A 27,860-nucleotide genomic window follows, 5' to 3' on the forward strand; every position below is an offset into this window, starting at 1 on the left:
GTTAAACGTGCGAGCTTGTTCACTACGAAGAGACGATAAAAATGATACCCCGCCAGTGTTAGACCTGATAGAAACCAATCTAGCAATTGACAACAGTCTCCAGGATGCTGCATATAAGTGTATAATTGAAGAACAGAATGGCCCGACAGAAGCACAGGACTTGAATAGAAAGAAAAATCGCGTTCCGGAATATGCTATATTTTGCTCTATAAATATTTACGGCAACGTAGGGTATCTTAATCGGTTCATTACCCCCCTGCGCTATTTGGCTCAACGAGCCTCATCCGAATAAGAAATATACAATGCGATGCTTTTCCAAGCGGTGCCAATTACCATTACCCATAAAACCTTAGGGGATAACGCCGTGATTTGTCTATAACAATGTTCTCTGTTCGTGCTGCGCAAGTACAGCAAACAATACAGTGTTCCCTCAGACTTGGGAGCTCATGCAACGACCTGCAAAACCAATATGCCAGCAATGGCAACCACTAACCCTGAGTTGGGTGGGTTCCATGCTGCTGCAGCATCAGGTGTTTCAGTTGCTGTATATACCCCAGTCATATCCGACGTTGAGCTGGGATCTGAAGTTGATGTTGTTGGCGCCTCGGTCGTCTCTGCTTGCAACGGCCAGTCTTCCATCGAAGTATACAGTATGCCATTTACCACAATCCCCTTGTCTTCTTCGATTAGCTTCTCGGCGTCAGAATCGCAACTGCCTTGGAAGTTCCGAACGTAGCACGTAGGATTCAATTGTTTGGGAAGGTCTTCAGTATGCGTCGCATTGGCATCACCTGTGGTGTTGTACGTGGCGGCATCAATGTCCATACCAGTAGAAATCGAAGTACCCAGGATGATACGAGCAAAAACCTGAAAGGCTGTCTCGGGCTGGTAAGCAGGTACCGCATGGCCTGCTTGGTAAACCCGACTGAAGGAGAGGTTGCCGAACTGACGAACAACACCACCAATGTATGAATCGTTGACGATGATGGGTGCATATCCAGCGTCAGGAAAGCGAATGCTATATTCACCACCTGCTTCCTTGGCCAGGCTTTGCGAAACAGCCTCTCCACCGAGCCAATTGCATATATAGTCACGATCTCCGTATATCAGAGCAATTCGTACTCCTGAATTGAGAAGTGAAGCTAGACGAGCTATATTGCCGCCACGCGCCTGATCACCCGTGTATTGGAACTCGAGACCGACATTCCTATTGTTCAATGTAAAGTTGATAGGAGAACCAATAGCTTGTTGCACACTGTCTTGGTTAAGGTATTCCAAGAATGTCATGGGTGGAAAAGGGTCGGCTAGGGGGGCAGCAAGATCGTAGTAGCCACGACCCGAACTAGAGTAGGCGTTTTGAATCTCATTACAGGTAGTTAGAGCCCCGGAGCAGATCTCATTGATAGATTGCTCATCCCCTTCGCCCTCAGGGTCGCTGACCGCGGCATCGGTGGCGCATTTCTGAAGAAGATCGCGGCAGCCGCCTTCGGCAGAGAACTTATCGAGATTATATTTGGAATCGCTAGCAGACAAAGCTTTGTAGCCATATGTGTTGTCGCTGGCAAATATTGGATAATAAGGTACTTGAGTCTCCATATCAACGCAACCGTTGACGATACCGAGTGAACTTAGATGGACGTCAATGGTTGAATTGCGTGGTAGCTCCCCACTCTCTCGGCGAGCGTTTTGCTGTACAAAGGTTTCTGCGAAGATAGGACCGTAGCGGCCACCATAACTTTCGGCAAAGAGGTTGATGCCGAGTGAGCTGTTGCGGGAACGTGAGGCAGGTTGGTATTGCGGGAACGTGGTCAAGAAGCCCTGGACCATATGCCAAACGGCCATAGCAGCGGTCTCAGTAGTATTGGCAGTAAAGTTTCCATTGTTGGAACTGAAAGTGCCATTGCGTACGAGCCATTCTGGATAGCCAGAGGATACTGGAGGCTCAGTAATATTATCACTGGCAAAGTTTACTGTGCCGTCGGTAGGCGTATCATATGAGAAGCCGACTTGGTTGGGCTAGAAAAGTGCATGTGAGCTCTTGTGAGTTGGCGATAATACTTGAGATTTACCTACCTGATCGATGAAGAGTATGTTAGAGGCACGATCCCAGCCCCATTCTCGTACAAGCGTTTCATATTCATTTAAACCCTTTTCGACAACTTCACAAGGCCCGTTGCCGGTGAAGAAACCATAGAGTGAGCTGGATCCTGGTCCTCCATTGAGCCAGATAGTGAGACTGTCAGTTCGCTCACGAGCCTCAACAAACCAAAAGAACAGATTGGTTGGATAATCGCCGGGAACCGATACCCAACCCGTGTATTGCTTTTGAGAGTCGAATGCTGTAGAACATACGCCCTCGGGAGTTTTATAAGAGACAGTCACATCCCGATTTGCTGGTGAGCGGACGACTGTGAGGTTACGCGCCTTAGCATCAGAGCTAGGGATGAACTGCGAGAAGGATAGAGAGACCAAGGTAGAAACAACAAAAAATCGTATATAAAGAGGCGAAGAAAAGAGGCCATGAACCGCCATAACGGCGGAGGAAGAGGTGAGGTTTAGTAGCAATGCGATGGTCAGGTATTTCAAGAGTGGTGAGAGGGTACGGTAGGAGTCGTCGTCATCCAACAAATAATCAAACCCATGGCAAGACAATAAAGGGCGAGACAAGACAAGACAAGTCAAGCAAGACACCAGCGAGCGATTTAGACAAGACTTTCTGAGACAAAACAAAACAAAAAGACAGGCAGATCTGGATATAAACGACTGATAGATAATGAAATAGAAACACTGGAATTGTTGTCAACGAACGACAGTCATCATTAGAAATGGTACCTTGAATTGATGTAGCTAGGAGGAAGAGGAAAAGGCCGATCAATCCAGGAGGAGCCCAGGTCAAGTGGGTTTTGAGTGGAGGAACTGTTGCAGCTGCAGTTACGGGGCAGCCACTGGCTCCTCGTTCCTGCTGCCATGAACCCGGTCTTGCACTGTATCGGAAGTCGATCACAGGGCGTTTTGGACTCTGTAAGTCCTCTTGATTAGCGGAGTCTGCCCTGGCGCTGTCGGCTAAGGCATTGGAGCTTAGTGGGCGGGGATGTCTCGGGTGGGTGGCTGGCTGTACCTCATAATTGTCCGGCTACGAACATCAAAACATGTGAATAGTTGCGTCTTCTACTCCGTACTACGTAGTGGACTGGATTCGCTGTTGCTCGGAGCAAATACAACAGATGATGTTCAACGTGAGGTACTGTTTGTTCTGTACGAGTTGATGTGCAACACGAAAACCTGTTACGCCAAGGATCATATACCCAGTAAGCTGTATATCCTTATTCGTGGTAGGATGATCCAGGAGCATGGAGCTGTATCAGCTCACACAGCCGCAACATGCTTTGAGATGTTACTGGTTCGGTGGTGCACATCCCGACATGAGGAATTGCTAGTTCTGATTGACTTTGCAAACGAGAATTTCCCAGCCTTAACTAGGCTCTTTTCTAGAATGGGTAAGCTGAGCGACCACGGCAGAAGAGAACAGTCTCAGCAACCGAAACACGGTGGACTAGGATCGAGTCCCATGACGCGTGCCCTGTTACAAGAGATCGAGGCTCGGGACAACTCAATAGTTAACAATTACATGGTCCTATTTGGATTAAACCTTACATAATTCCTAAGAGCCTTTGAGCTGGCGAACCAAGCAATCATTTTACACTATATTACAATTGACTTTCATATGATGATTTTGAGTCCCCAACTTTTGTGTAACCGTCTTGCAATATGAATCATACACAACTGAAGCCTGTCAGGCCTCGGATTTACGCACAGCAAAGAAGTAGTTGCCCACCTTTTCACTGCCATCGACTTGTTTCCACCCAAGTCCAGGGATATATATCACACCCTGCACCATTGGGTGACTCCAGCCTCGACCTGCGAGGAAAGTTCGCAACTCTTCCTCGTTGAGATACTTGTTCCAGTCATGGGTTCCCTTGGGAACGATACCCAGAACGTCCTCGGCCATGAAATTGGTGGTGAACCAACTCATCCATGTTCGCGCGATCGTGCTCATAACAAGCCATCCACCAGGTTTGACGAAGGGACGCACCTTTTCCAGGAATGCGCCTGGAGCATCGATATGCTCAATAACCTCGAAGAGTGAAACCACGTCGTAGGCATCTTGCGGTGTCGCAGGAACAGGGAGATTTTCAATGGAGGTTTGTCGATATTCGAGCTTGGAACGAAGACCCGGATCTTTGCGAGCGTGCGAGCGTGCTACAGCGAGCACTTCGGGTGTAGGATCGATAGCAGTGACATGTTTCGTCGTTGGTAAACGAGCTACACTTTCAGCAAAGATACCACCGCCGCAACCAATATCAAGGAACGTCAGGTCTCTGGTGGGAGAATCGGGGTCGGTGCGGTGACAAGCGCGGATGAAGTCATGACGTAAAGGATTCATGAGATGAAGTAGCCGGGAGGAGCCATGAGGATCCCACCAGTCGGCGGCGAGCGCATTGAAGTGGGAGACCTCATCGGGGTTGACAGACGAGAAAGATTGTGACGATTTGGACGAGGATGTGGAGTGCCATCGAGGTGTTGGCGATGTCGTAATTGAGACTGCGATGGTATGGCTCGCCGGCAATGGGAGGGTGAAAGGCCGCCGACTTGATCGGGCGAGGTTGCGGAAGAGGGCACCCGCCGGCCGGAACGGAGCCGGCATATTTGGAAGCGCGGAGGTGAAGTGAGAGAGGTCACGGTTGGTTGGTAGGTGGTAATGGAATTGGTAAGGTGTGGATGAGAGGATCAATGAGCGGATGACAAAGCTACAAGCCAAGCAAGATAAGATAGCCTCGATGGACCCTGAAAAAAGTCAACGATGACAAGATTCAATTCGATCACAGGGTACACTCGGACGGTTCCGCCATCGGTTCCACTACTGCTCTGCCAAAGTCCAAGAATTTCTACATTGTCTCTCGCTGACTGATGCTTCGCAATTCCTTAGTCGAACAACGTCTTGACAAAGCTGACATAATGAGCAAACCACAACTAACCAATAGCAATCAAATGACTACGACCCGAACTGCCCGATCAAGTAAAGACCCTCTTAAATCACCAATGCATTGACATGTGAGCTCAGCGTCGACGATGCAACGAGGGTATACAGCCAATGGCTCCGAGGATAAAGTAACTTGGTATTTGAGTAGGTCTTTATGGGATCTGGGCTTTCTTAGACCGGATAAGCCGGGCTTGATGGTAAGGAAGCGAGCGGGAAATTCACCGCGCGGCTGTGATTAAGACCGGACTGCGGAGCGGGGCTTGGCTTGCTTTGGAGGAAAAGGTTCTGTCTGAATCATGCGATGCGAGAATCAAATGCCGTATCCGAGCATATTTGATAGTTACAGTTCGCTTGTCATCGCCTGAACCATTACTCAATCAATTCTCTGCTTACTCTACTTCTCTTCGGTGCTTAACAATCACCGAATCGGCTTCCATATCAAAGTCCCCAGTAAAAAAAAGACAGTTCCGTTCCCCTCCTTGACCCTTCATCAACCCCCGCGTGCCGCTGCCGCTTCCGTCTCCGCCTCCGAACCCGCTCTCCTCGTGCGTCCCGTCGCAACCGTCGCATTCGCAGTCACAAGCCGAGGTCGAGAAGCCAAGCTTTCTCTTGGAAATCCAATTGCTACTCAACACTCAATACGTTGCACTGCCCAATTCCTCCTCCATTATTCCCTATCACACCTCCAAGATGCCCGCAACAATCCCCCAGAACAAGTTTGACTCAATCCCTGACTCGATTGAGGCTTTCCGTACGTGGTTCCTATACCTGCCTCATGTGTCACTGCGCTAACATTGATTGTGACAGGAAATGGAGAATTCCTCGTCGTGCTCGATGACCCTTCGCGAGAAAACGAAGCCGATCTGATCATCGCTGCTGAAGATGTCACAACCGAGAAGATGGGTTTCCTCATCCACCACTCCTCCGGCTACGTCTGCGCTCCTCTCTCTCCTGCTCTCACCACCTCTCTCGATCTCCCTCAGATGGTTCCCAACAACCAGGACCTTCGAGGAACCGCCTACACCATCTCAGTTGACTCAGCCGACCCCTCTGTCTCAACCGGAATCAGTGCTCGCGACCGCGCTCTAGCCTGCCGCACCCTCGCCGACCCCAACGCACGTCCTGATAGCTTCCGCCGTCCAGGCCATGTTCTTCCTCTGCGATCCCGCCCTGGTGGTGTTAGACAGCGACCGGGTCACACCGAGGCTGCTGTTGAGTTCTGCCGACTAGCTGGCAAGGCCCATGCTGCGGCTATTTGCGAAATTGTCGACGTCGGCGAGGAAACTCCTGGCCAGGCTCTTCGTCATAACCATGGCATGTTGAGAGGCGAGGATTGTATCACTTTCGCCCGAAAGTGGGGGTTGAAGGTCTGCACCATTGCTGACTTGGTTGCCTATGTTGAGAAGACTGAGGGAAAGCTCGAGGCCAATGGCGCTGAGTCCAATGGCAACTGAACCAAATTTGGCATAGGAAATGATTGTTAGAGAATTTGTTGGGAATATGACGGGCGAGTGACTCTTGTTCTACTTCATTCATGTCACACACATCCACATGGCGGTTGATGGTTGACGAAACTCTATACTAGTTGGTTCATGTATTTCTTGCATCTGTTTCTGGATTCCTAGGGGTATTTGGCATAGACTGGGTTTCATGGCGTCCCGAAAAAGTGGCGGTTGAAAAGACAACGAAAAATATATCCCTCCTCTCATCCATGCTTCTCGCTGGCTTGTACAGTCCTTTGTTTGTAAGTTGGCGTTTTTGAATACTTTGTGGCAGCTTTAGGTCCAGATCATATGTGATTCTTTTATTAGGTCATACAGTTCCAGATCGAGTCGATGTGAATCTCATGCTCAACAAACGTTGGGTCACTTGATCAACTTTCCTATCTCTACCCTGCATAATAACATGTAATGACTTAGCTGAATGGTTCTAGCCAGGTCATGTCTTCATAAGGGTTCATGCTGTGCGATTAAATAAGCGTGAGGAAGAATACCCTGAAGCACTCCCTCTATGGAACTGTGAGCATGCATCACATTCTTGATGGATAACAAATTGATTGTCCGTATCTCAAGTCACTTACATTCAACATCCCTACCTTAGTTATGCCCAAGCGTGATGACGCTTATCATGAGTGGCTTTGCAATGGACAATTTTACAGGAATGCAAATAATATGTGTTCGTAGAACTGTTCTTGTTGACTAATCAAACTACACAGCTGACGAAATGTGATAAAGGAGAATCCGACGCAAAATCGCAGTCTATACCGCAAGGTTACTATGTAGTAAATATAACGCTTCTTGAGAATATTTGGGGGTTGGTCTAGGACTGGCTGTAGGTTTTTCGCGGGGCAAAGAATGATGGGTGACATCCAAGGTACGGGTTGCAAGAATACCTCAGAGTTTTGAATGACCCAAACGCTTAGACATAATTATGATAGATATCATAGACCCTTTGTCTCCTGATCCAAAGCCTCAAGTCTCTTGCATTCCCAGAGCCAAGGCCACGCATCTACTTCCCTAGGCGAGTGGATCTTCTTCGTCCGAGATCTGGCTGGGCTTCCTCGGCAGCATCTTCTTTCTTTATGATGTCTCCATTCGCCTCCTTTTTGGTAACCTTTGTGCGCTTCTTCTTTGGAGGCTGAACGCTCTCTTCGACTGCATCTGGTGACTTCTTCCTCGACTTCTTGGGAGCTTTAATTTCGGCCTTTTCTTCGAGAGGTTCCTCTTTGATGCCAGGAGCTGTATTGCCTGTCTTCTTCTGTACACCGGGCGCATAACAACTTGTTCGTCCGCCAACAGTAATGAAAGCCAACTTTTCGCCGTTGGGCAGCTTAGTCGCTGCGCCCTTGGCGCCCTTTCCCCATCTATAGTTGAAGAGCCAGTGTTCGGGGAATTCGTCTGAGTCTCCCAACTTATCGACTGCTGTTTGACAGACATAGCGAATCATTCCATAGAGGGTGGCGATTTGACCATCGTTGAACTGGTCACAGTATTGCTCAGGGTGAAGTTTAGCTTGGTATAGTGTTTCGTCGGCCACCCAGTTGCCAATTCCACTTATCATCGCTTGGTCTAGTAAAAGGGCCTTGATAGGAACATGGCGGGCTCGCATCTTGGATCGTAAGTAATCTTCAGTGAACCGATCCAGGTCGACAACTGGATCCGGTCCGTTCTCAACTAGTGGCGAATGCTTTCTTATCTGGTCTCCAGGACAGTCGACAAGTCGCACGCGACCAAACCTACGCGCATCTGTGAAGGCTACTTCTACACCGGGAGAACCCTCGGTTTTGAACTGAAACTTCCAGAATTTGGGCGGCCATTGTTCGTGCTCACCCTCCTTCATCTTCTTATAGTAGTTGGTATACGCTGTCTGTTCATCCTTGATGTGCATCCAACCTGTTCCCGTAATTTAGTATTTCGTTGGCTTCATTTCTTGTAAAACCTACCCGTCATTCCAAAATGCATTACTAGATGCGGAGGTTTGTCAAGGGTTATCCTATCGTTGATAAGCTGAGTTGATCCTAGGATAATTCCGTGAGTTGACTCACCAGAAGTATTTCCCCTGGCTTCCTGCAGAAACGACCTAGAATGATGAGCATGTTGAACGCTGGTTATAGCAGGCGATTCCTAACCTTCTTCCCCTTCAAAGCAGCTTCTACCTCCTCACCGCTTGTACCAACTTTGCCAAACACATTCTTGTCATCTATTGCAGAAGCAGATACGATGCGCTTCCCTACCACATGAAGGCGTAAGAAATGGACAATACGTGCAACTGTTTTAGACTCAGCGATTGGATCTTCATCTCAAGATCCATGTCTCAAACAGACCTTCTGCGATCTCAGGCATCTTGTTATACGATCAAGGGTCGATATATTGTGTCTACAGGCGGTAAGGAGGAAGTGTGGCGTCACAGACTCGATTGACACGAAAAGGCGCGTGAGGATGATTGATCCAGTCGCGATATCACGTGAAGATAATCGAGGATGGAGAAGGATCATAGCCCACCTCAGGTTTGTTCACCAACCTCCCCAAAGCAGAAGTCTAGTTGCTCCACCAAAATCCTTGTAGTTCAAGGGCTGCAATCTTAAATTCAGTTGCAAAGATCCATATTTCACCAAGTTTTCTTAATGTGGACCGTTTCTTAGTAGTCGTTCGTCGCCGAACATTATACTTCTGCTTCGCCAGGGAGATGCGGCGGCGGAAGAATAAGGGCCCGTGCTCCCCACATTGCAACTTTTGTCCGAGCTTTTTCTCTACAAAAACTTTCACCTCTCCAAGCTCTTCAGTTTTTCTCAACAACACAAAAACAAACAAACAATCAATCAAGCTGAGGTATGTTTCTAGACGACGCAATATCTTGCGCGGCTACTCCTTTCTTCCTGATGACACCTTACACCGCAAACTAGAGTCTTTGACCTAAATGGAATGAAACCTCTTTTTTTACACGTCAGTCTGAAAGACAACGATCACGCCTTCGCCTTTGCACTTTGCAAGCTTTGAACACGCGCTGACCTTTCAATAGCCTTTTCATCACCAAGCGGTGGATCATTGTGAGAATGCTCAAGCTTTTCCCTACGCCCGATTTGGGCTAAAATGGTACGTTCCTATACAGCGCCCACGTCGCATCCTGTCCCGTCTCTCGTGATGATCATTTCTTTTACAATATACGCTGGAAATTACCGGCTGAGTTCTTCTTTGACGATATAAAATGGCTATTTCTGATTGAGACTCATTCTTCACACTTGTTGTCCTACACGTAGTAGCTTGCGCTGACTTGAGAAAAGACTAGATACTAGCAAGGTATGCGATATCTCATCTCGACCCGCTCCCGACCTTTCATGATGAAGCGGCACTGGGCTCCGAATCATACCACATGAGCAAGAAAAGCCACTTTGCGGCAGGCCTAGAAAACCTCGCCCACTGACTCGTCACCATCTACTTTCACTTGCTGGATGTTTTCGAGCCATTGAGGCTAACCTACCCCGAGTGCTAGTACTCTGCCACTCAATCCTATCTTCAAACATCCCTGATTTCATCCAACCGTAAGTAATTTTCACATGTTTCAGCAGCATCCTCGCTTCCCTGATGAACCCTTAGATGACGAGTCTTATACGAGTTTTCGATGCAGACACAATCTTACCTTACCATTCATGCATTTCCTGACACGCGATCCTCTTGCAAATTTGCTCGAAAGCACTAGGCGACTTGTGCTAACCAATTCTCAGACAATCAAGACGTGAGTAGCCGACTCGTCCCTGCATTCGCATTTCACATCATTTCTGTGATGATCCAAAATGAAAACGACAAGCATATGTCCGAGCTCACGCTACGACGACAATTCATTTATCCCCTGATCGAGATGCTTCACGACACGTCAATGCAGTCTTTTCAGCGATAGCGGCTGACATTTCGAAAGCATACTCAAATCGCCTCCTGACCTCCTCAGCCTTGGGCTTGGCTCCAGTACCAGGTTAGTTATTTTCTCATCTTCTTTTTCCCCAATCGCTCTCAAATGATGTTACAATATCACGACGGTCAACGTAGCCATATTGCTTTGACGATAACGCCTGTGACAAGGCACCTTACCCTGAAATTCTCGTTACATTCCCTCTTCGCTGTTGATCAACGCATTTACGACAAGTCGCTAACATGACTTTCAAGGTTTATTGTCAAAGCATATCAAAAAGAGTGCTATCGTAGATGGTGTGGCTAGTAGCTACGCCACACCTGTGATCACCAACTTGTCAAGCGGCAAACTGTAGCATGCCTCATCCTATACCCGCTGTTGCGGATGGAGGGCTCTTGAGCTCTTTGAGCTCTATTGCGAAACAACAATGAAGTCGATTGTGAGTACCAGTAAGTGGAAACAATCTAGAATAATATCCATGACAGGATAACGTATATATTTAATATGAGACGTGTCGAGATCAACCGATTGTTTGTCCAGGCTGCTGAATAAACCTTTTCGAAAGGAGTGTGACCTAACGATGTTCCCCTCCATCCTTGAACCTGTCCCGTCCCAAGAAAGATCGTGTTAGTCGAATGCACCTTTACTGTCTGTCGTCTACATATCTTCTACCTCTGTGCTACGCCGTGATAGCCAACCATATGGTGAAGTAGATCCCCTGGATTTGGTTTGCCCACAGACAGGTCTGGAGCTCGCAAACCCGACCGGATTCCAGCGTCACGAGGATACGGCGGCTGGTCAGGTACATACCGCGGGACCATACTCTCAAACTGCGGTCGGTCAAAGGGCTGCGGAGAGCTGTTGAGATACGATGGCGCGCCTCGAGGCACTGGCCAGCTTGTAGCCTCATTATAAGACTGCATTGGCATGATTCTGCACACGCCTTGTTAATGATTTTCTTCGGGGTACTTAACAGAGGGATACACGCACGATGGCAACATGGCTTGAGCAGTCTGGGAACTGCGAAACATGCCTATGTCCAAGCCCTCCCACAGCGGCGCCCGAGAAGTATCAATCTTGGCCTGCGCATCGTCTTGAGGCCGCATTTGGTCCTGGAAAAAGTTTGGATAGAGGATGGGCTGCTTCAGCACAGGCAGAGATTTCTGCTCTGATGAGCGTCGGCTCACAGAGCTGGAATCCGACGAAGAAGCTGGTGAGCTTGCCTCTTCTTGCTTTATAATTACGTCTGCAAGAGACTGTGATGGGGAAAGAGAAAGGCTCTTGTTGAGGGATCGGCGACGGCGCTCTTCTCGCTTCTTGCAAGTGTACTTGCCAACGCCCCAAATATCAAAGTGCTGTCGATATGAGCGGATTCTGTGACGGTAGTCAGCAAGACAGTCTTTCCCAACGTTTCTTATGGTAAAGACCAATAATGATTGTGTCTTTAATATATTGAAGTGGAAAGGAAAGGAGTAAAGAAACTCACGATGCGTCAAAGTTGTACTTCATCTTCATAATGTTGCGTACATCCTTGAGTGTTCTACCCTCTTTGATGTACAACTTGGTGATGGTCCCTTGGTGTTCGTTCCATGGCTTGGCCATCATTTTGGCTGTGGATTGGAGTGCCTTGATGCTTTTTGATGGGTATTGAAGTGGTGAGCGGCCTTTGAATTGGTAAGTGTTGCTTGTGTCTGATGTCTCTTGCTCCTAGCCTGGGACAATCAAGGCTTTGGCAACAGGAGCAGTGTTAACGAGCATCGGGGTGTACAAATCAGCAGTAGACGGGTTTATCCCTATTGGTAAATGAAATGGGCCTTTATGATCTTCCTGTATGTTAGAGATTCTGAGGATGGTTGAAGCTGATGGCGATGGGAAGTTCTGTATAACCTTCCCAGGATATGGACACTCAATGAAAACGAAACTAATCAAGGAGGACAAGAAAGTCTATTGAATAGGGGGGCCAAGCCAATCTACCACTGGTCTTCTATCATCTTTTTAGTTGCTTGTCAGAGCCTTATTCGGTACTTGTGTTGCAGTACTCTTTCACAACAAGTCTGTCAGAGCCTGTACAATTAGGAGGCGTTAAGGCGTCCGCGCGAGGCAGACACTGGGTGATGTATAAAATGATTTGAATGTATCTGAACTATCAATTCCTGTTGGTGTATAAAACAGGGCGGACTTGTGCAAGTCTTTTTTCAACTAGGGGGTCTCTGGGTGCCTTGTGTAAGTGCCATGGTCGTCTTCGCATTTAGATGACGAGATGGAGATAATGAATGTACTTGACGTTTGTGCTACATTCTTCTGAAACGACTGCGTCCTTGGATTTGCCCGATGAGAGAGAAAGGAATCGAGAAGAGGGTGTGAGGAATTAGGCAGTTAGTTCGTCTTCAGCCTCATCTGTGTTGTGTTATTCCGCCCACCTACACCTACACACAGTTATGATGGACCATTTTCCTTCTAATGACTCAACTGTTTTAAAAGTATAGCATACGCACATCCTGCAATATCCAATGATTGCAGGAACCAAATCCTTGAATGAAAACTCATATATAATCATCAAACTGCATATGATATTCACTTTCCCCAAAGCAAAGCCTTATAGCTATAGCTATAGCTCCAAACCCTGCATCGGATCGATCGCCTCGGCTGCCCACCCATCCATCATCCTTATAAGGCATCCCACGCGCGTGCTTCAGAACTCGCCCTGTTTAGTCTGTACAACCAACCAAATGGCTTATATCCAGCCTCAGATAGCCGAAACGATTGGCAACCAAGACATGAAAAGTGCAACCCAGCGGAAGGACTATGATGTGCATCTGCTCGCCTCATTCTGTGGCCGGTCTTTATATCGTCGCGTCAGTTGCACTTGTTCTACCTTGTCATCGTCACGTAGTTACTCACAGCCACTGGTTCGCATCTCCGCGATAACAATATCGTCGCAGGATGTGATACTGCCAAGAATGCATTTGTAAGCCATGCTTACTATCGCACAGAGGAACCTGCGTACCCATTCTGCCATTCAGCTGGGCTTCTGACAGTAGACGGCATATATGCGTGCCAAGCTCCCCGATTTAATATGTAGTGCCCTGTGATTTGGTTGGTAATGCAAGGTGATATCTGCCGCATCTGATACTCGACATCACGGTCAAGGATAGTCTTTTCAATCAATTGTTTAGACGCTCAGTGGAAAATCGCTCAGGTGACGAGGAAAGGGGAAACACAACTGACTTCGTCCTACCATGCCCAAAGGTAAGGTAGATAGAGTATCACGTAGATCACTGCAAGGACATAGCATAGACATGAAACTGTATAATTCGAATATAGGTTAAGTAAGTATCGAGGTACAAGCCAACTTGATAATAACGCATCCAACGCACATCCGCATTAATTTCTTCCTTCCGCAATCCAAGCCGCCGATGGTAATGAAGGCAACAAGGACATAATAAGTCAGGAGTCTGGACTTGCTCTTTTCAACCATCATCCTCTCAAACCACCAAAAGCCACGCCAACAGCATCGTCACCAAACAATATAATGTCGTTGTCGCTGCCAGCCTCACTTTGAACCACAGTCAAATCAAAAGACGAAAAAAACAATTGTTGCCTGTGTATGCAGGACTGGGTATAGAGAACTCCGTCCATTAAAACCAATTGTGCAGGGCCTCCGACGCAATGGCTGTCACCCTTCGTCCGCCTCATTCCGGCCTTTAGATTGCCGTCTCCTTCTTCTCAGCTGCCGCTGGAGCGGCCACGGGAGCTGGAGCAGGAGCAGGAGCCTCTCCGCCCACAACGCCAGCCTCTTGGGCGCCGTGCCCAGTAGCAGGAGTCACGGGAGTAATGGGAGACTGGACCTTGGCGTCAACGGGGTCAGCCGTGACCTGAGGGTTGGGCGACGTGGGCGTAGAACCAGCAGGGCTGGAACCTGTGCTCAAAGGAGCTGTAGTCTTGCCACATTCTGCAAGAACCTGGAACCATTTCTGAGCATCAGCAGCTGTGTGCGCCTTGAAGTTGAGCTCAGTGGAGCCGGTGAGCTTGCTGCTCATGGTCTTGGACTTGTCTTTGCCCTTGACGCTGAACTTCTCGCCTTGAACAGTGCCAATGACAGCGTCGGGAAGGTAGATGGAAAGCTCCGGCTTGGGGTCCTGGCGGTTGTTATCCGAATCCTTGAACTCGTGGAGGAACTTGGAGGGCGTGACCACGTAATAACCAGTCGAGTAGCCCCAAGATAGCTTGTTGCGCGACTTGCGCTCCAGGGAACCCTCGATCAGAGCCTTGGTCGCAACGTGATCCATGTTGGGGAACTGTATAGCGTCAACAGAGCGGGCGGGCTCGTTGGGGTCGACGAGGCGGTCGGCGCTGCGGGCCTTGAAGGCATTCCACTCAAAGTCAGGGGCGACGCGTTGGATGACCGAAAGCTGGTCGTTATATAGAGCACGGGTCTTGTCAGCTTGGCCACCAGCAAGTTGCGTGAAAGCTTCCATGGCCTGCTGGACAACCTCAATGACGTGAGCCTCGAAGCTCTGGAAGTTGTTCTGAACAGCGATCAGATCATTTCGGTGGTTGTTCTCGGCGATGACCTGGCTGTTCAGACGGTGCAGGACACCGCGGTAGACAACATAAGGGTCGTCGTGGCTGTTCAGATGACCTCCAGCAGAGTCAAAAGAAGCCGCATGTTGTCCAAGCAGCTCGATCTGCTTCTGGGTGGTGTTGCGAGCCTTGTCAACCTCCTTTGCGCCCTTCTCGGCGCCATGGGCGAGCTCCTTGGCCTTGTGCTTGATCTCCTTATGCAGGCGTTCGAGGACGGGGAGGACTGAGCCCTTGATGCTCTTTTCGGTTTCGATGTTGGTGTTGATGAGGGACTGCGTGTTGGAGCGCATGTTCTCAAAGAAACCGGCAACCCCGCCCAGGCTCTGGTCGAAGTGGTGACCCTCCTTGAGGGGGTTGTTGATGGCCTATTTAGCATTACGTTAGGGCTGAAGTTCTACTGGAGTGAAGGAAGTCAGAATTGGAATTGAGTTAAACTCACCTTGAGCGCCCGCTCATATTCTTTGGCGTGGTGGCCATGGATCTTCTCCATGGCCTTCATATACTCCTCTATGTAGCCAACAGCATGTTTCCATGCCTGGAGCCGCTCAGCAAGTAAACCGGCAGTCTATTCGTAGATAATCAGCCCAAATCTCTTCAAAAGCTGCGCGCTTGTTCTGCAGCGCATGTTGCACAGGGAGGCCTCAGGTGACATACGCTTGAAGGGTCAACTTCGGGAATGGCATCTTCGCTAGTGGTGCTAAAGCCAGTGGTAGCCCTCGAGGGCAGGTCAGTTGTTGTAGGTGAGGCCATGTTGGATGATAAATATTAAAAGTTCTGGTGTTGTTGGTGTCCAAGGGGGCGAAGGACGATATGTAGGATTGTATGGATATGGATATGGATATGGAGAGTTGAGATTAGATTTCACTGTCCAAGCTTGGCAGACAGGGAGAGAGGTGCGTGGAGGGGTATCACAGTCAAGGGTTATGAACTTCTTTCTGATCCTCTTTGCAGGGGTCGAAATGGGAAGATCACATGGTTATATATAAAGAGGTTGAATATTGATCAGTCCTGATTTTCGTGGCGGGAGGCAATCAACTAAAAGTTAGATCATCATGCTAATGTTGACGTCGTGGATAAATAATGTGCTACCTGAAGAAATGATCGCCAGGAAAGCTCATACGACGTCGAAGTTCGGGCCAGCTCAGTTGGGTTGGGTTGGGAGGGGTTGTTGTGACAGCCATGAAGAGCTGAAGGTCCGGGCAGTGCTAATAAAAGAGGCCAACCTACAGAAGGGAGGTAGGATATACTATGTAGGTAGTGCTAAGTCGGTGAGAATCGGTACGATCGAATTTTATTTTAGTACGAGTTAGCCATTTCGATATCCTGTTTTAAATGGCTCAAATGTTATTTCGAAACCTCAAAAGTATATCCTCCTGAGGTAGCTGAGTCCTTCAAGTTGTGCAACATATCCTGCAATATTCACTCTGTATCCCCTCAAAAGTCCCAGTTTCAGCTATTCAAGGATCAGCGCCAGCAGATGCTCCTTCTCCTCCTCTTCAAGCTTATCACTTTCCATCAAATCTCCGATAACTCACTAGCGGCAAGTCAATCTATCTCTTAACCCTCACGGTTATAGTACGTTCAGACTACCATGAACACCAAGAATAAATCATCATCAGACCCTCGTTAATATCTCAGGTCATGACGTCAATCGCTCGTCAACTACCACAAACTCTCGACGTGGTCCCTTGAATTTGTGTCGCACCGACACTAAGACTAGGACAGGCTTGGTATAGATGCAGTGAATTGTGTCCATCTCAAAGCTTGGCCTTGGCTCCCTCTCTCGAAATATCAATACTTTTATCATAATACAGTTTCCGAATTTCATACTATAAAGTATGAAAATAATCTCGAACAGACACATACTGGCCATAAACAAGTTTCCATCCTCAAAGCTCCCTCTTCCTCACCAAACTCAAATATTCTTCCATCCCTCTCGATACAGTTACGCCAACACACCACCACCATCACCAGGTAGATCGAATGAATACCCACTAACAGTCCAACAAGCTTTTGCTCGGATGTCACCGAGTGCCGAAGAATTTCGTTCACTCGCCACCAAGTCTTCAACGCCTGTTATGCCATTGTCGACAAATAGTAATCATTCACCGTCTCAAGATATCAGTTTCTGGAATTGCATGTCAACTCTCAAGGCAAGGGACTGGTAACCAGGCAGTCTGAATATATGCCCTGAACATCTTGTTCATCATTCGTCTTTACTATCATGTCCTTCAAGGGTATTAATTATACAAGTATCATCCTTCATCCATCGTTTTCCCTGTGCATTGTTCTGTACCCAATATTGTGTAGATATCATCCGAGCCAAAGAGCTCGTCACCAAAAGTACGCCTTGTCTATAATTCCCATGATTCGATGCCTCCCATAGTTGATAACACATAAACGCCGCCAAGTCCTGTGAGGCTTATGAAACATTTCCAATCAAGTGATGACCATGTAAATACAAAGAAACAAAAAGGAGGTCAAGCTGCCCATCTAGACAACTTGGTTTCGGTTCTGCGAGGGATGCATCCTTCGGTAGATTGAGGCATCATCCGTATAAGCGCGGCCACTACCAATCCAGCTGGAAGGGCGCGAAATATGCTGAGTATGATCCTCGCCATCTTGATCCTCTGAAATTGTGCCCAGAGGATCTGCTGGGTGATCTGTAGCAGGCGGCGTCCTGGGAGCGCTAAGCGCCGTTTGATAATCTGGCAGAAGCAGGTCTCCAGTACCAGCGCGTGAGCGAGCTGGGGTTTTGACAGCCGTCTGATAGCTAGGGACCTTGTTGAGTTCAGTCAAGTCGGAGACATCGAGATCAATGTGTTCGGCAGAGTTGCGTGACGAGTCCTCGGAACTGTTGCTTCTGGTAAGTGCTGCGGTTGCGGGTTCCGATCGCGGAGCCGGGCCTTGGGGTGCAGACGTGGGGGACATGAAGCCAGGCGTGCCTAGCGAGCCCAGAGAGGTGGAGGAGGTTGTTCTTCGAGAAGGGTCCAGCGATACATCGGCCAGTCGAGACGAAAGTGCCGCGGGAGCAACAGGTCGGCTGTGGGCGAGTGCTGCGAGATTTTCATTCGAGCCTGCTCGTGACTGGGCATAGAAGGGACTGCTAACGCCTGACTGAAAGCCGGGCGTCTGGAAGCCACTAACGTCAACGTCCTCATACAACTGGTCAAGAACATGCTCGCCATATCCTGGGGGAGCAATCGTCGAAAGTTCTCGCTCGTTGTTGGGTGTCGTTGGTGACTGGTCGACGAGGTTACCTTCTTCATCAAGAGGCATGTTGGGTGAGATAAAAATTGACACAGGAAGTGTTGCTCGAAGCTGTGAGAGGTGTTAGCGAACCAGAACTCGTGGTTCTTTTAAATATCGACTTACCTCAGAAATATGACCATCGGGATTGCAAAGCGCAACGGTCAACTTAATTTTGTGACGGACCTTGATACCGTGGTGGTTCAGATCTTGAACGCACTGGCGCAGTCTCTTGGGCAGATTCAGCTTTTTGGTCACCGCCCACCCTTCTTGTCCAGTATCCTCAATCATATCTTGCCAGTGCTCTTCTCTCGAAACCTCAAACTTCCACATTGAGACCTCACGCTCTGTTCGGTGCTCTTTAGTGCCGTAACCTGAGCCAGATCCTTGAACATAACACTCGCGAACCTCCATCAACCTTGCCGTGATATCGCCCAACTCGAGTCCTTTGAGAAGGGGTGTGAATCGCATCTCCATTGTGACCAAGCCGCCAAACACTACGGCCTTTTGGGGGATGATAATCGAGTAGTCAACCTTGTTGGGCCAGATGTTTTCAACACTCATGGCATGGAGGAATTCCAAGGCGCCTGGCTCTAATGTTCGGATGATTCGAAGGTGCTTGTTGGCGTGCAGATCGTATGCAAGCTTTCCGCGTCCGACGGTTGCCCTAAGTCTGTATGTGATGGATGCTTCGGGAATGCCCTCAACACTCTCAGCCATGTTGCCAGGAAGCATGTATTCGAAAGGCCATTCGTAGTTCCCGGCGGGGAGCGTCATGCTCTTGCCGTGCGTGCCGACAAAAGGCGCCCATCGGTGCTCGAGTATCGTTTGCGTCTTGTCAACCTTTTGGCCCGAAACACCGGGAGCGCTTCCTCTGGGGTCAGCCCAGCTGTATAGAGTCAGTTACTATCCTCCGGGGAAATTGGTCTTCAAGTCGAGTAATAGAACTTACGTATGGCGCAGAGTTCCTACAAGTCGCAGCCTAACATCTTCGATTTTCAGGGATGTTTGTAGACATAAGACTAATGTGCCTTTGAGAACTTGACCAGATGATTCATGGTCACTTCCACGGAAGACGATAAAATCGCTGTCTAGGCTGAACATTAGGCGCAGTTAGTAGGCAATCTCAGTTCAGTTATGGCTGAGCATAATCATACCGAATATCGAAAAGACTATATGAGTTCCGCCCCGTCACTGAAGCGAAGGGTTTGAAGGACGGCATGATAACGTATTGTGTCGTATAAGTGGTTGTGATTTGCTGCAAAGCAGCATGGGAGGGACAAAATGGGAATTGACTGGTGATATGCCAAGAAGGGGAACTAGAAGGAAAAGAAGAATAAATTGGAGGAGATGGAACGCCTTTATTTAGGATCACGGCTAGGTCAAGTCGAGCGAATGTGTGCAAGGTGACGAGCTGCAACAGCGCAAGCCACGCACGAGTCGGCGGGATGTGTGGATACGGTACAGCCTCTAGAAAAGTTGAGTGGGGCTGTGAGATCAGGGAAAATACAAACCCACGAGGGTCAGGTTAAAAAAGGGTTGGGTATGGAAGTTCCATGCAATGGGAGGCGACAAGACGATAGCGCGAAGCAGAGCAGATCAAGCGGCGCGGCGTTTGGTGGAGTCACCTCAGGATTGCGATTGATGTGATATATAAAAGTAGAAAAAGAGGGTCCTGTTCTGATAAGACGCCCACCGTGTCGGTCTCACTGAAGATTTCTCATTCAAATGAACCTGGTATGAAAAAGATATGGATATGACGAAGAGGCGGCGGGCAAGAAGGAGACGGAACAAGTTAGATGGAACGAACAGCAGTAACCGGGGGCGACAATGATCCTTCTTTTACAGTCATAGGGGTGTGGAGCTTCAATTGCGTGTAAATCTTGAAAAAGATCATGGGAAAATGGAAAGGAGTTGGAGAGAATAGAAAAGATTAGCATGACATTCGATGCATGCATCTGGCTTTGATCATGACCAGCCGGACATCCTCTCTCAGAGACAGAAACAGACTGGACCCAGGCAGATCAATCAATCAAGCCGTTCAGTGATACCACCCCTGTCATGCCGTCGTTTAGGGCATGGTCCAAGCCTCTTTGAGGTAGTGATAACTGATAACAAGGCCTATTCTGCCCTGCCGACAGCTTCAGCACAATTACCGTACGCAAAGCCGACATGGCGCGGTTGACGCAGGGAAGGTGCTGTGCTGTAACGGCAATTACGGTACAAGACAGGTCTGCCCTGCTGATCTGGCTGCAAGTATCATGTATCATCTCTTCGTACATCGTACGTGCCGGAAGGTTGCGAAAGGAAACGGGCGTCGGATGTTAGCGGGCCGGAGGAAACGGGAAACGACGAAACGTTGGCAAGCCGCCAAATGCCCTGGACATCAAAATTGAGACAGGTAACATATCGCGGTCTTTTGTTGCAGATAAGAGGGTCCTGAAAGACCAGGCTGCTTGTTGTAAATTGTCTCGGCCTCGTTTGTCTTACTGTACTAGCGAGAACCACTGTGGTTAGGCCAAAGCACGCAAGAGACTCAACTATTGATGCTGAACAAGGCCAAGACGTCTGAGGCCCTGTAATAGACAAGGGATAGTGGGGCGGAGACGCCAGCTAACAGCTTGAGGCTGGTTTGTTGCATGAGTCGGGACGATTCGTGCTATCGAAGCCTGATGGAAGCTTTTTGCCCTGCAGTTTCAACGCTGTACCGAGCGTCTGTGCTGCGTGGCGTCGTAACGCCGAGAATTGAAGACGGTGGTAGATAGATAAATATCCGCAAGTACCTGAGCCTCCATTATAAAGGTGACGATGATTGGAATTGCTTCATTTCGGGAAACCATTAATTGGTATCGCCTAGAAAACTTTGTGGTGGTCAGGGTAAGCATACGTGCCTGCCAAATGGTGTCATCATGATTGAGCACCTTCTATACCTCGGGCTTCTCTAATCGAGGATACGAATTGGAAGGCACAGCCAATTCAGCTTACGACGAAACCGTGGCAGTTGCTTCACCTCAACTGCTACATATCGTTATCCAAGGACTAAGTCCCTACCTATGTCTTTCCGATATCATCAGTCAATGGATGTCACGATGCCTCGAGTCAGAGACATTAAAGCCGGTCTATTATCGTGAAAGGGGCTCAAATGTACTGTACGTACCTTGTCAAAATCGAGGTGAGACGGACAGCCCTCACGACCCCCACGCCGAAACCCCCAATACTATTCGATGAAACCCGGATTTTCGCAGGACTAACTGCTCCTTGGTGCATCCTCCGAGTCTTTTCAAACTTGATTCTAGGACAAGAATAAATTCTGCAAACGGTGAGCCAAGGGACTGGAGAGTCATGTCAGGAATGCATCGAGTTTGGCAGTGACTTGAGGCCTCAAAACTCTCTTGTCTACCTATTCTTCCTGCGGGCCCGCCAGTCTCTAGTGCTTCTCTCAGGTCAGAGTAAATTAACATGCCAGCATGTTATTGTGGCGCTCGGCCATAGCACGGGATGTTTTCTATCGTCGTCGAATATTCGCTATCGTTTCGCTGCTTATCGCTAAACCAGGCTCTCAGCCAACCAGATTTGTCACGTTATCCCATTATGGGAACTGACGGCTTTGTTGCTCCTACAGGTAGCCATTGAAATCAAAGGCAAGCATGTTCAATAAGTTTTACTTGCTCTTCTGAAAATCTTCATATGCACGGAAGTAACTGGTATATCATATGATTCTCAGCTTTGGCACATGCATTGAACAGATACAGAACATGGGGTTCTAGAATTGGGGGCACGAGACCGCTACTACGACACCCTTATATGCCCTCCAACAATTCATGATACCCAACCGAGATGGACTGAGCATCTGAAAGCTCGGAACAATCAGTTCTGGATTGGAAGGCCCCAGACTTTGAACGGAACGGCCCCTGTCCCGGAATCTCTTTGAGGTTAATTCCTACCCAGCACTATTGGGGTAAGCATGTCGATTACATGCGGTGACTCGATCTAGGTCACAATAATCACGCCAGTGAAGAAAGAACCCAGACTCACCTTTAGCCGGACAAACGAGAGCAGTCTGAACTCTTTATGCAGCTGGTGAGGACCCATCCTCATGACAGTCCTTGCATATTATCGGTTACTAGGACCGGGAACAAATACGAACTCGCTTTTTACACGTGCGATTACTTATACCGTTAACTGTCTTTCAGTCAAATGGCTTATTAACTTGGCTGTCAGGCTCCATTGTGCACTACACTTGACAACATCCATGTGGCGCCTAATGATCTAGCCCCTTCAACTTGGCTCGTCTCCATTGAACAAGCGCCCGTCGACGGCCCATATACCTGTTGATAAAGCACCGAGATGACGGGTCACCGACAAGAAGATCTAGCTCATCAGGGCCAGTTTGTCTGTGGCGGTGCCACATCAATTCAGCCTCAGGTACTCAAACTTTATCTCATGAACGGAAACGTTTCCAGATTTCGGCGTCGATATGCACGTTTCGGGGATACAACGGCTCTGCGTCGGGCATGCCATCGAGAAAGCCGCCTCAAGTACACCTCGGGTTACCTCTTGTGTCCTGGTAATTCACATTGAGCTTCAAGGCTCCGACAACGCATTTTCGTTAAAGCCTACCGGAAACAAGTATGGAGTCTTTTGTTGAGGTTTTTATTCTCGAAAATTGGGTCTTCGATTCGGAAGTCTCAAGTACCGTACCGGACCCATTATATGGATAGCAATCAGCCTTGTAGAGTACGCAAGCTCTGTAATCGCCGCGCCAAGCGTAAAACTTTTCCCACTCAGCTCTTGGTTGGCTGAGTTGTTGCAGACATGATCCGGGTATTCAAGACCGATAGACGCCAAACACACATAGACACGACACAGATGTACAATTGTTTCCCGAACCAATCAACCTACCTACCCAAGCAGTGACTTCTCACTAATTAACGGGTCACCGCATGTTCGAAACATCAATCAGGTAGCCAAAAATCATTCAGTGATTCTTCTCATGACTTCTCAGGAGAAGCTCATGACCGCGCAAGTTCATGATACATGCTTCATAACCAGTTCCAGCAATAACTGGAGCCTCCTGGAGTACTGTGTCTTCCTGATCCTCACGATATACAGATATCATCGAATTATATGTACACCTCTCTGCTCTGTTGCTGGTGTGCAATGTTACCACACGCCATCAGGCGAGTCACCGCATGATGGTCTGTCCTAGCTTACCCTTGTCCATCAGGTTTGGTTCGGCAACGGCCGTGTTAGTGGGCTGAGTGGCTCCCCTCCCTTTTCCCGATTTGCAAGGATGATTTTCAATGCTTGTCCCTAGTCCAGCCAGCCACGTCGAGATGCGATAACCAGCTATTGCAAGTGAGCGTCCTCAGCTCTTTGCGTTTGAGGTTCAAGTTACGCTTTCACAAGACCTGGTCCTTGCTTTGATGCACGGGCGCCTTCGACCCGGTAGATGAGCAACGGGCGTATGTACAATAAGCTCGCATTAGTGTGCGTGCACAATGTGTACAATTTATCGATTTGTAGCTCAGGTTGGAAAATTTATGAAGATCATTGACTGAGATCAAGGAATCAAGATCTGATAACATCAGATAGCAGTATCTGGCGTTGTCATGGTTGCGCAACTGCATGCGCGTCTCTCAAAGTTGTCTCGTATAGAACGGACACTCCGTTGCTTCAGTACAATGCAATCTCTCGTCATTCTCGCAAATCTGACAACTCTCACTAACACGAGAGAGATATCTCAGCCTCCTGCTTATCTAGAAATGTGCAGCAATTGGATGTATGTAATCGTTACGTGCGCTAGTCTCTGGAGATCCACTGGTATCTCTCGGAGGGATAAAAAATCGAACATCTAAAATCAGGGTCCTGCAGCCATTGTGGACCTCAGACACGGCAACTCGTTGTATCACCGAAGAGCCTCCATTACCATGTGGGCTTAACGGAGACGTCTAATTGATAGGACCGACTCATTATCCGTACTCCTGCAAGACAGCCCAAAACGGTTTCCCAACAGCTATATGACTCTTTGACTACCTATCCCGGCCGGTGCCCAAGCAAGTTCTCTAGCTGGCAAGGGCACATAATTTGTTGACATTGGATCCTGGGCTAAAAACTTACAGCCAAAACCAAGATCCGAGGTGGGTTTCCGGTCCCAGTATACCGTACATCAGATTCAAGCTATCAAACCCTGGAATCAACCAATGACTCAAATGACAACAAGCACTCCCCCTTGCGTACAGTAGCTATTGGACCTTACTATGCAGGCGTATCACAAAACAAGGAGGACAACAAACCCTATCATCAAACTCTATTCGCCAACGCCCTTGTTACGAAGCCCATCAAGGCTTTTATCACTCAGCATGGATCCGTTCATCATGATGCTGCTCCCGGGGCTTCTGCTCCCTTGGTCTGTGCCGCAAGCTCCGATCCAGGTCGCAGCCACGTTCTCATGTGTCCTATTTTCGGAGATTCACATGTCAGCTTGTCACTTGTGTATGCCAGGAACAAGCGATCGCTGATCTCAATAGTCCAATCGGACCGGAAGATCGACTCGAAGCTTGACTTGGTGTTGCTTACCTGATTTGCAGCTTGTCATGATAGCGTCTTCTGTGAAATCTAGCCAACACACGGGGTGCGTATCAATTGACTTGTTCTGTTTGTTTCACCGTTAGTTTTATGGCCTTGCACCCTGAAGCCATTACATATCAGCCCTCGCATTGAAACTTACAAGTACGGGAGGAAGCATAGGAATTCTGGCTCGCGGTTCCACAGGGTGTGCGATAGCCATTTCTTCGTCTTCGGTATCTAAGTTCGAGTTAGATCGCAAGCGTGAGTTGGACGTGGTGGCCGTCTCAGCCCGTTGCAGAGCCGTATAGCGCGATGAGACAGATCCACGATGTCGTACAGATTGCTACAGTAATGAGACACTGTTAGCTATCGAGTTGTGTAAATGACGTGGCGTAGAATGAAGATGTCACAATGCAGTGCAGCGTAGCATCACATCTCCCGCCATTATCAACGTTGGTGTTAGCACATACCGCTTTGGGTCGGTGAAGCATGCCGACACTGAAGTCCCACAGGCAAAGACGCCCGTCCTCTCCCACGCTACCGAAACGATAGTTTCGCTCATCGCATCTCCAAGGGTCAAAGGCAACGGCTGATACCCAAGACTGGTGTCCCTGACATCTAGCTACCAGAGCCGAGTCCGATAGTGACCATATTGATATCAAGTCGTCTTGTCCACCAGTCAATACGTATTGGCCATCTGGAGACCAACAAACGCATGTCAGTCCTCCATAATAGGAATAGAACACGTCCAGTAGCCTTGTGAATCAGTCAGATAAGGTTCTCAACCAGATAAGGTGCAAGAAACTCACTCTTCTTTCAAATAGTCAATAATTCTTAGCGTACCGTCCTCGGAGACAACAGCCAAGTGTCGGTTATCAGGCGAGAAGGAGAAGGCGTTGATTCGATGGTTTGACAACTTCCAGGCGGCAACTGGGTTGACCTTTTGATTCTTCGAATGCACTGACTTGTTGATTCGAATAGAATTGTGATGAGTTCCACCATTGCTGGCATCTAACGACTCGCCACTCGTCCCGTTCGTACTTCCATTAATTGCTTCCTCTTCAGGGTTAAATTGGGCGTCTTCTTTTTCCTTGTCATATACGACCAGCGACCCATCCATATGGGCAGCCAGAAATAGGTTTTCTGATCCTGGAATCCATCGGATTGCCGCAACTGGTGTTCCGTTAATTGCACCCTGAAGTATGCTGTCAGCGGGTTGCACGTCAAAACCTAGATCCTGAGCGCCATCTCACATTTTTGTTCAGTCGTGTATATCGTTGTGAGATCGGCTCCCACCAGATGACCTCTCCAGTTGAGAAGCCCATTATAACATCTAAATGCGAGACACTCTTGGTATGAACATTAACATCATGGCATAGACAGTGTGCTTTCGTGAAAAGAATCTTGGTCAAATAATCTTGCTACTCATGATGTCAGTCAAGATGATCGAGGCTGGCCTCGTTTCGCAGTTGAACGAACCTTTGATGATGATGACATGTCAAGCCACTGAAAGGCGCGGTTGATATTTGCGAAAGCAAAGAGGCCATCATTGGATCGCTCTGTAAGTTTCTTAGACAGGCTTTCGTTAACAATAACACGAGAGATGAATGACGAGTTGCTTTTTGTCATGTTGTTCTTGGGCTTCCTCTTCTTGTTCACATCCTTGGTCGGCACCTGGGTAAGCAAAGCATTGCCTTCGCCAAAGGCAGGTGCAGAGCCAATGGTAATGGAGGTAGCCTGAGCATCGCTTGTCGAACCAGTACGGCCCTCCTCGCTCGTCTTGCCACCTTCGGCAGAGTAGCGGCCCTCGTTGGGATGCTCCTGAATACTAGATGGCGCGCCGCTCAGGGCAAGGGTCGTCGAAGAGAGTCCTCTGTACAGAAAGTTTGGAGCTGGACGGCTTTCAAGCGCGATGAGAGAGACTGAAGTACCGGCGCTGGCAGGCTGCGGAAGAGTTGATAGCGGGTTCGGGTTCGGGACGGTGGCTTCGGAAGGATGGGGCGGAGGTGTCGCGAGATGTAAGTCTTCTTTGAGTGTATACGTTCCTGTTATTTTCAACAACGTAAGTCAAAATACCACAAGGGAATAGAGTGTGATTGTCTACCTTCTCCGACCAGGAATTGCCATTCGGGACCCGTCGGATTCGATAACGTATTGTTTGTCTCTATCATGGGTACAGGATGTATACCACCGGCGCCATAAGGCCCCATGGTGGGATATCGTGGTGGGGGAGGTAAAACACTGGAATTCCATGGTGTCAGTTTGTGTCAGGCGTAAAACAGCCGGTGGGCAAACGCAGGTGCGTGAGGCGAATGTGCGCAACGGAGGGAGGGAGTGGACGTACAACATGATGGCAGTTTATAGAAATCCTGTATGTTTCCAACGAGCTTTACAATTGACAGATCGAATGAAGGTATCGCGATATTTAGTCGATACTGGACGGAGGTGGAGGCGGAGGTGGAGGTGGCTGAATGGCGAGAGGCACAGCAGGTCGACGTTCGGAATTGGAAGGTGCTATACGTCACTGGGGAATAAGGGGAGACCCTGGAATAGCAAAACTCGGTGAGTCCTACACCTGACGATCGATTGGCTTGTCAGTATCGCAGTGAGTTGAAGAGGTTGAACTGCGAGGCTGGGAGAATATAGCCGAGGACTGGTTGAGATGAGAGGATTGGAGTTGGATCAATGGACTCGGAAGCCGCAGGCGCAACTGCAGACGATAGTGTGGGGTAAACTGGGGAAAACGCTATTGTAACGGCCAGGGTTCCAGGGTGGAGGGCTACCATGTGACTCAAATATTTGGACATTTAGCCATTATACAAGCTGGCGGGATGCAAACTTCTTCTGTCACTAGTATTTCACTATGCGCGTTTCGATGAATCAACTTGAGTGTCCCGGGTTTTCGGATTGTCGGATTGTAGCCAGGGGTTCTGCATGGCGCAACGGTCCTATTCAACGTGAAAGTATAGTATCCTTGATACTGTCGGCTGGCCTGAAGACGTTAAGAACGGTA

At 48.6% G+C, this 27,860-nt stretch overlaps 8 protein-coding genes across 8 annotated transcripts; 1 reads left to right on the top strand and 7 right to left on the bottom strand.

Annotated features, from left to right (window-relative positions):
• Positions 1–161: 161 nt before the first annotated feature.
• On the bottom strand, positions 162–2,805 carry BKA55DRAFT_237396 (Alpha/Beta hydrolase protein). The gene is made up of 2 exons (XM_046185291.1): positions 2,074–2,805; positions 162–2,016 (listed from the first exon to the last, which is right to left on the bottom strand). The coding sequence occupies exons 1-2, from the start codon at positions 2,530–2,532 to the stop codon at positions 445–447; spliced, it is 2,031 nt and encodes a 676-aa protein (XP_046053873.1). The 5' UTR covers positions 2,533–2,805; the 3' UTR covers positions 162–444.
• A 988-nt stretch (positions 2,806–3,793) lies between these two features.
• On the bottom strand, positions 3,794–4,705 carry BKA55DRAFT_503019 (S-adenosyl-L-methionine-dependent methyltransferase; the record flags this gene model as incomplete). Its single annotated transcript, XM_046186972.1, has 1 exon — positions 3,794–4,705. One exon carries the CDS (start codon positions 4,703–4,705, stop codon positions 3,794–3,796), a length of 912 nt encoding a protein of 303 aa, XP_046053874.1.
• Positions 4,706–5,731: 1,026 nt separating this feature from the next.
• On the top strand, positions 5,732–6,495 carry BKA55DRAFT_502073 (DHBP synthase RibB-like alpha/beta domain-containing protein; the record flags this gene model as incomplete). The annotated part of the gene is made up of 2 exons (XM_046186890.1): positions 5,732–5,792; positions 5,849–6,495. 2 exons carry the CDS (start codon positions 5,732–5,734, stop codon positions 6,493–6,495), a joined length of 708 nt encoding a protein of 235 aa, XP_046053875.1.
• A 1,054-nt stretch (positions 6,496–7,549) lies between these two features.
• BKA55DRAFT_590516 (Formamidopyrimidine-DNA glycosylase N-terminal domain-containing protein) lies at positions 7,550–8,883 on the bottom strand (the record flags this gene model as incomplete). The annotated part of the gene is made up of 5 exons (XM_046195105.1): positions 7,550–8,433; positions 8,484–8,533; positions 8,586–8,620; positions 8,670–8,809; positions 8,865–8,883. The coding sequence occupies 5 exons, from the start codon at positions 8,881–8,883 to the stop codon at positions 7,550–7,552; spliced, it is 1,128 nt and encodes a 375-aa protein (XP_046053876.1).
• A 2,073-nt stretch (positions 8,884–10,956) lies between these two features.
• BKA55DRAFT_557988 (Clr5 domain-containing protein) lies at positions 10,957–12,399 on the bottom strand. The gene is made up of 3 exons (XM_046191841.1): positions 11,931–12,399; positions 11,435–11,818; positions 10,957–11,377 (listed from the first exon to the last, which is right to left on the bottom strand). The coding sequence occupies exons 1-3, from the start codon at positions 12,047–12,049 to the stop codon at positions 11,113–11,115; spliced, it is 768 nt and encodes a 255-aa protein (XP_046053877.1). The 5' UTR covers positions 12,050–12,399; the 3' UTR covers positions 10,957–11,112.
• Positions 12,400–14,148: 1,749 nt separating this feature from the next.
• On the bottom strand, positions 14,149–15,778 carry BKA55DRAFT_503285 (uncharacterized protein; the record flags this gene model as incomplete). Its single annotated transcript, XM_046186997.1, has 3 exons — positions 14,149–15,393; positions 15,468–15,593; positions 15,683–15,778. 3 exons carry the CDS (start codon positions 15,776–15,778, stop codon positions 14,149–14,151), a joined length of 1,467 nt encoding a protein of 488 aa, XP_046053878.1.
• Positions 15,779–17,358: 1,580 nt separating this feature from the next.
• On the bottom strand, positions 17,359–19,841 carry BKA55DRAFT_237876 (uncharacterized protein). Its single transcript, XM_046185293.1, has 3 exons — positions 19,230–19,841; positions 18,404–19,166; positions 17,359–18,349 (listed from the first exon to the last, which is right to left on the bottom strand). Exons 1-3 carry the CDS (start codon positions 19,379–19,381, stop codon positions 17,522–17,524), a joined length of 1,743 nt encoding a protein of 580 aa, XP_046053879.1. The 5' UTR covers positions 19,382–19,841; the 3' UTR covers positions 17,359–17,521.
• Positions 19,842–24,279: 4,438 nt separating this feature from the next.
• Positions 24,280–27,318, bottom strand: BKA55DRAFT_237405 (WD40-repeat-containing domain protein). The gene is made up of 9 exons (XM_046185292.1): positions 27,192–27,318; positions 26,952–27,088; positions 26,327–26,892; positions 26,101–26,268; positions 25,657–26,042; positions 25,318–25,603; positions 25,008–25,190; positions 24,857–24,932; positions 24,280–24,735 (listed from the first exon to the last, which is right to left on the bottom strand). The coding sequence occupies exons 1-9, from the start codon at positions 27,194–27,196 to the stop codon at positions 24,653–24,655; spliced, it is 1,890 nt and encodes a 629-aa protein (XP_046053880.1). The 5' UTR covers positions 27,197–27,318; the 3' UTR covers positions 24,280–24,652.
• Between the last annotated feature and the right edge of the window lie 542 nt (positions 27,319–27,860).

Source organism: Fusarium redolens (genome assembly GCF_020744475.1).
Source record: "Fusarium redolens strain MPI-CAGE-AT-0023 chromosome Unknown BKA55scaffold_3, whole genome shotgun sequence".
Classification (NCBI taxonomy): Eukaryota; Fungi; Ascomycota; class Sordariomycetes; order Hypocreales; family Nectriaceae; genus Fusarium; species Fusarium redolens.

Excerpts from the sequence above, each read along its gene's own strand:
- BKA55DRAFT_557988 (XM_046191841.1), bottom strand. The coding sequence starts at position 12,049 with ATGATGGCCAAGCCATGGAACGAACACCAAGGGACCATCACCAAGTTG. Across the intron at positions 11,819-11,930 it reads AAGTACAACTTTGACGCATC|AATCCGCTCATATCGACAGC; the intron begins GTGAGTTTCTTT and ends CTACCGTCACAG. Across the intron at positions 11,378-11,434 it reads GCTCAAGCCATGTTGCCATC|AATCATGCCAATGCAGTCTT; the intron begins GTGCGTGTATCC and ends AGGCGTGTGCAG.
- BKA55DRAFT_237396 (XM_046185291.1), bottom strand. The coding sequence starts at position 2,532 with ATGGCGGTTCATGGCCTCTTTTCTTCGCCTCTTTATATACGATTTTTT. Across the intron at positions 2,017-2,073 it reads ACATACTCTTCATCGATCAG|CCCAACCAAGTCGGCTTCTC; the intron begins GTAGGTAAATCT and ends GCACTTTTCTAG.
- BKA55DRAFT_237876 (XM_046185293.1), bottom strand. The coding sequence starts at position 19,381 with ATGTTCAGCCTAGACAGCGATTTTATCGTCTTCCGTGGAAGTGACCAT. Across the intron at positions 19,167-19,229 it reads GTAGGAACTCTGCGCCATAC|CTGGGCTGACCCCAGAGGAA; the intron begins GTAAGTTCTATT and ends GACTCTATACAG. Across the intron at positions 18,350-18,403 it reads CCGATGGTCATATTTCTGAG|CTTCGAGCAACACTTCCTGT; the intron begins GTAAGTCGATAT and ends CACCTCTCACAG.
- BKA55DRAFT_237405 (XM_046185292.1), bottom strand. Across the intron at positions 26,893-26,951 it reads GCAATTCCTGGTCGGAGAAG|GAACGTATACACTCAAAGAA; the intron begins GTAGACAATCAC and ends TGAAAATAACAG. Across the intron at positions 26,043-26,100 it reads ATACACGACTGAACAAAAAT|GGTGCAATTAACGGAACACC; the intron begins GTGAGATGGCGC and ends AGCATACTTCAG.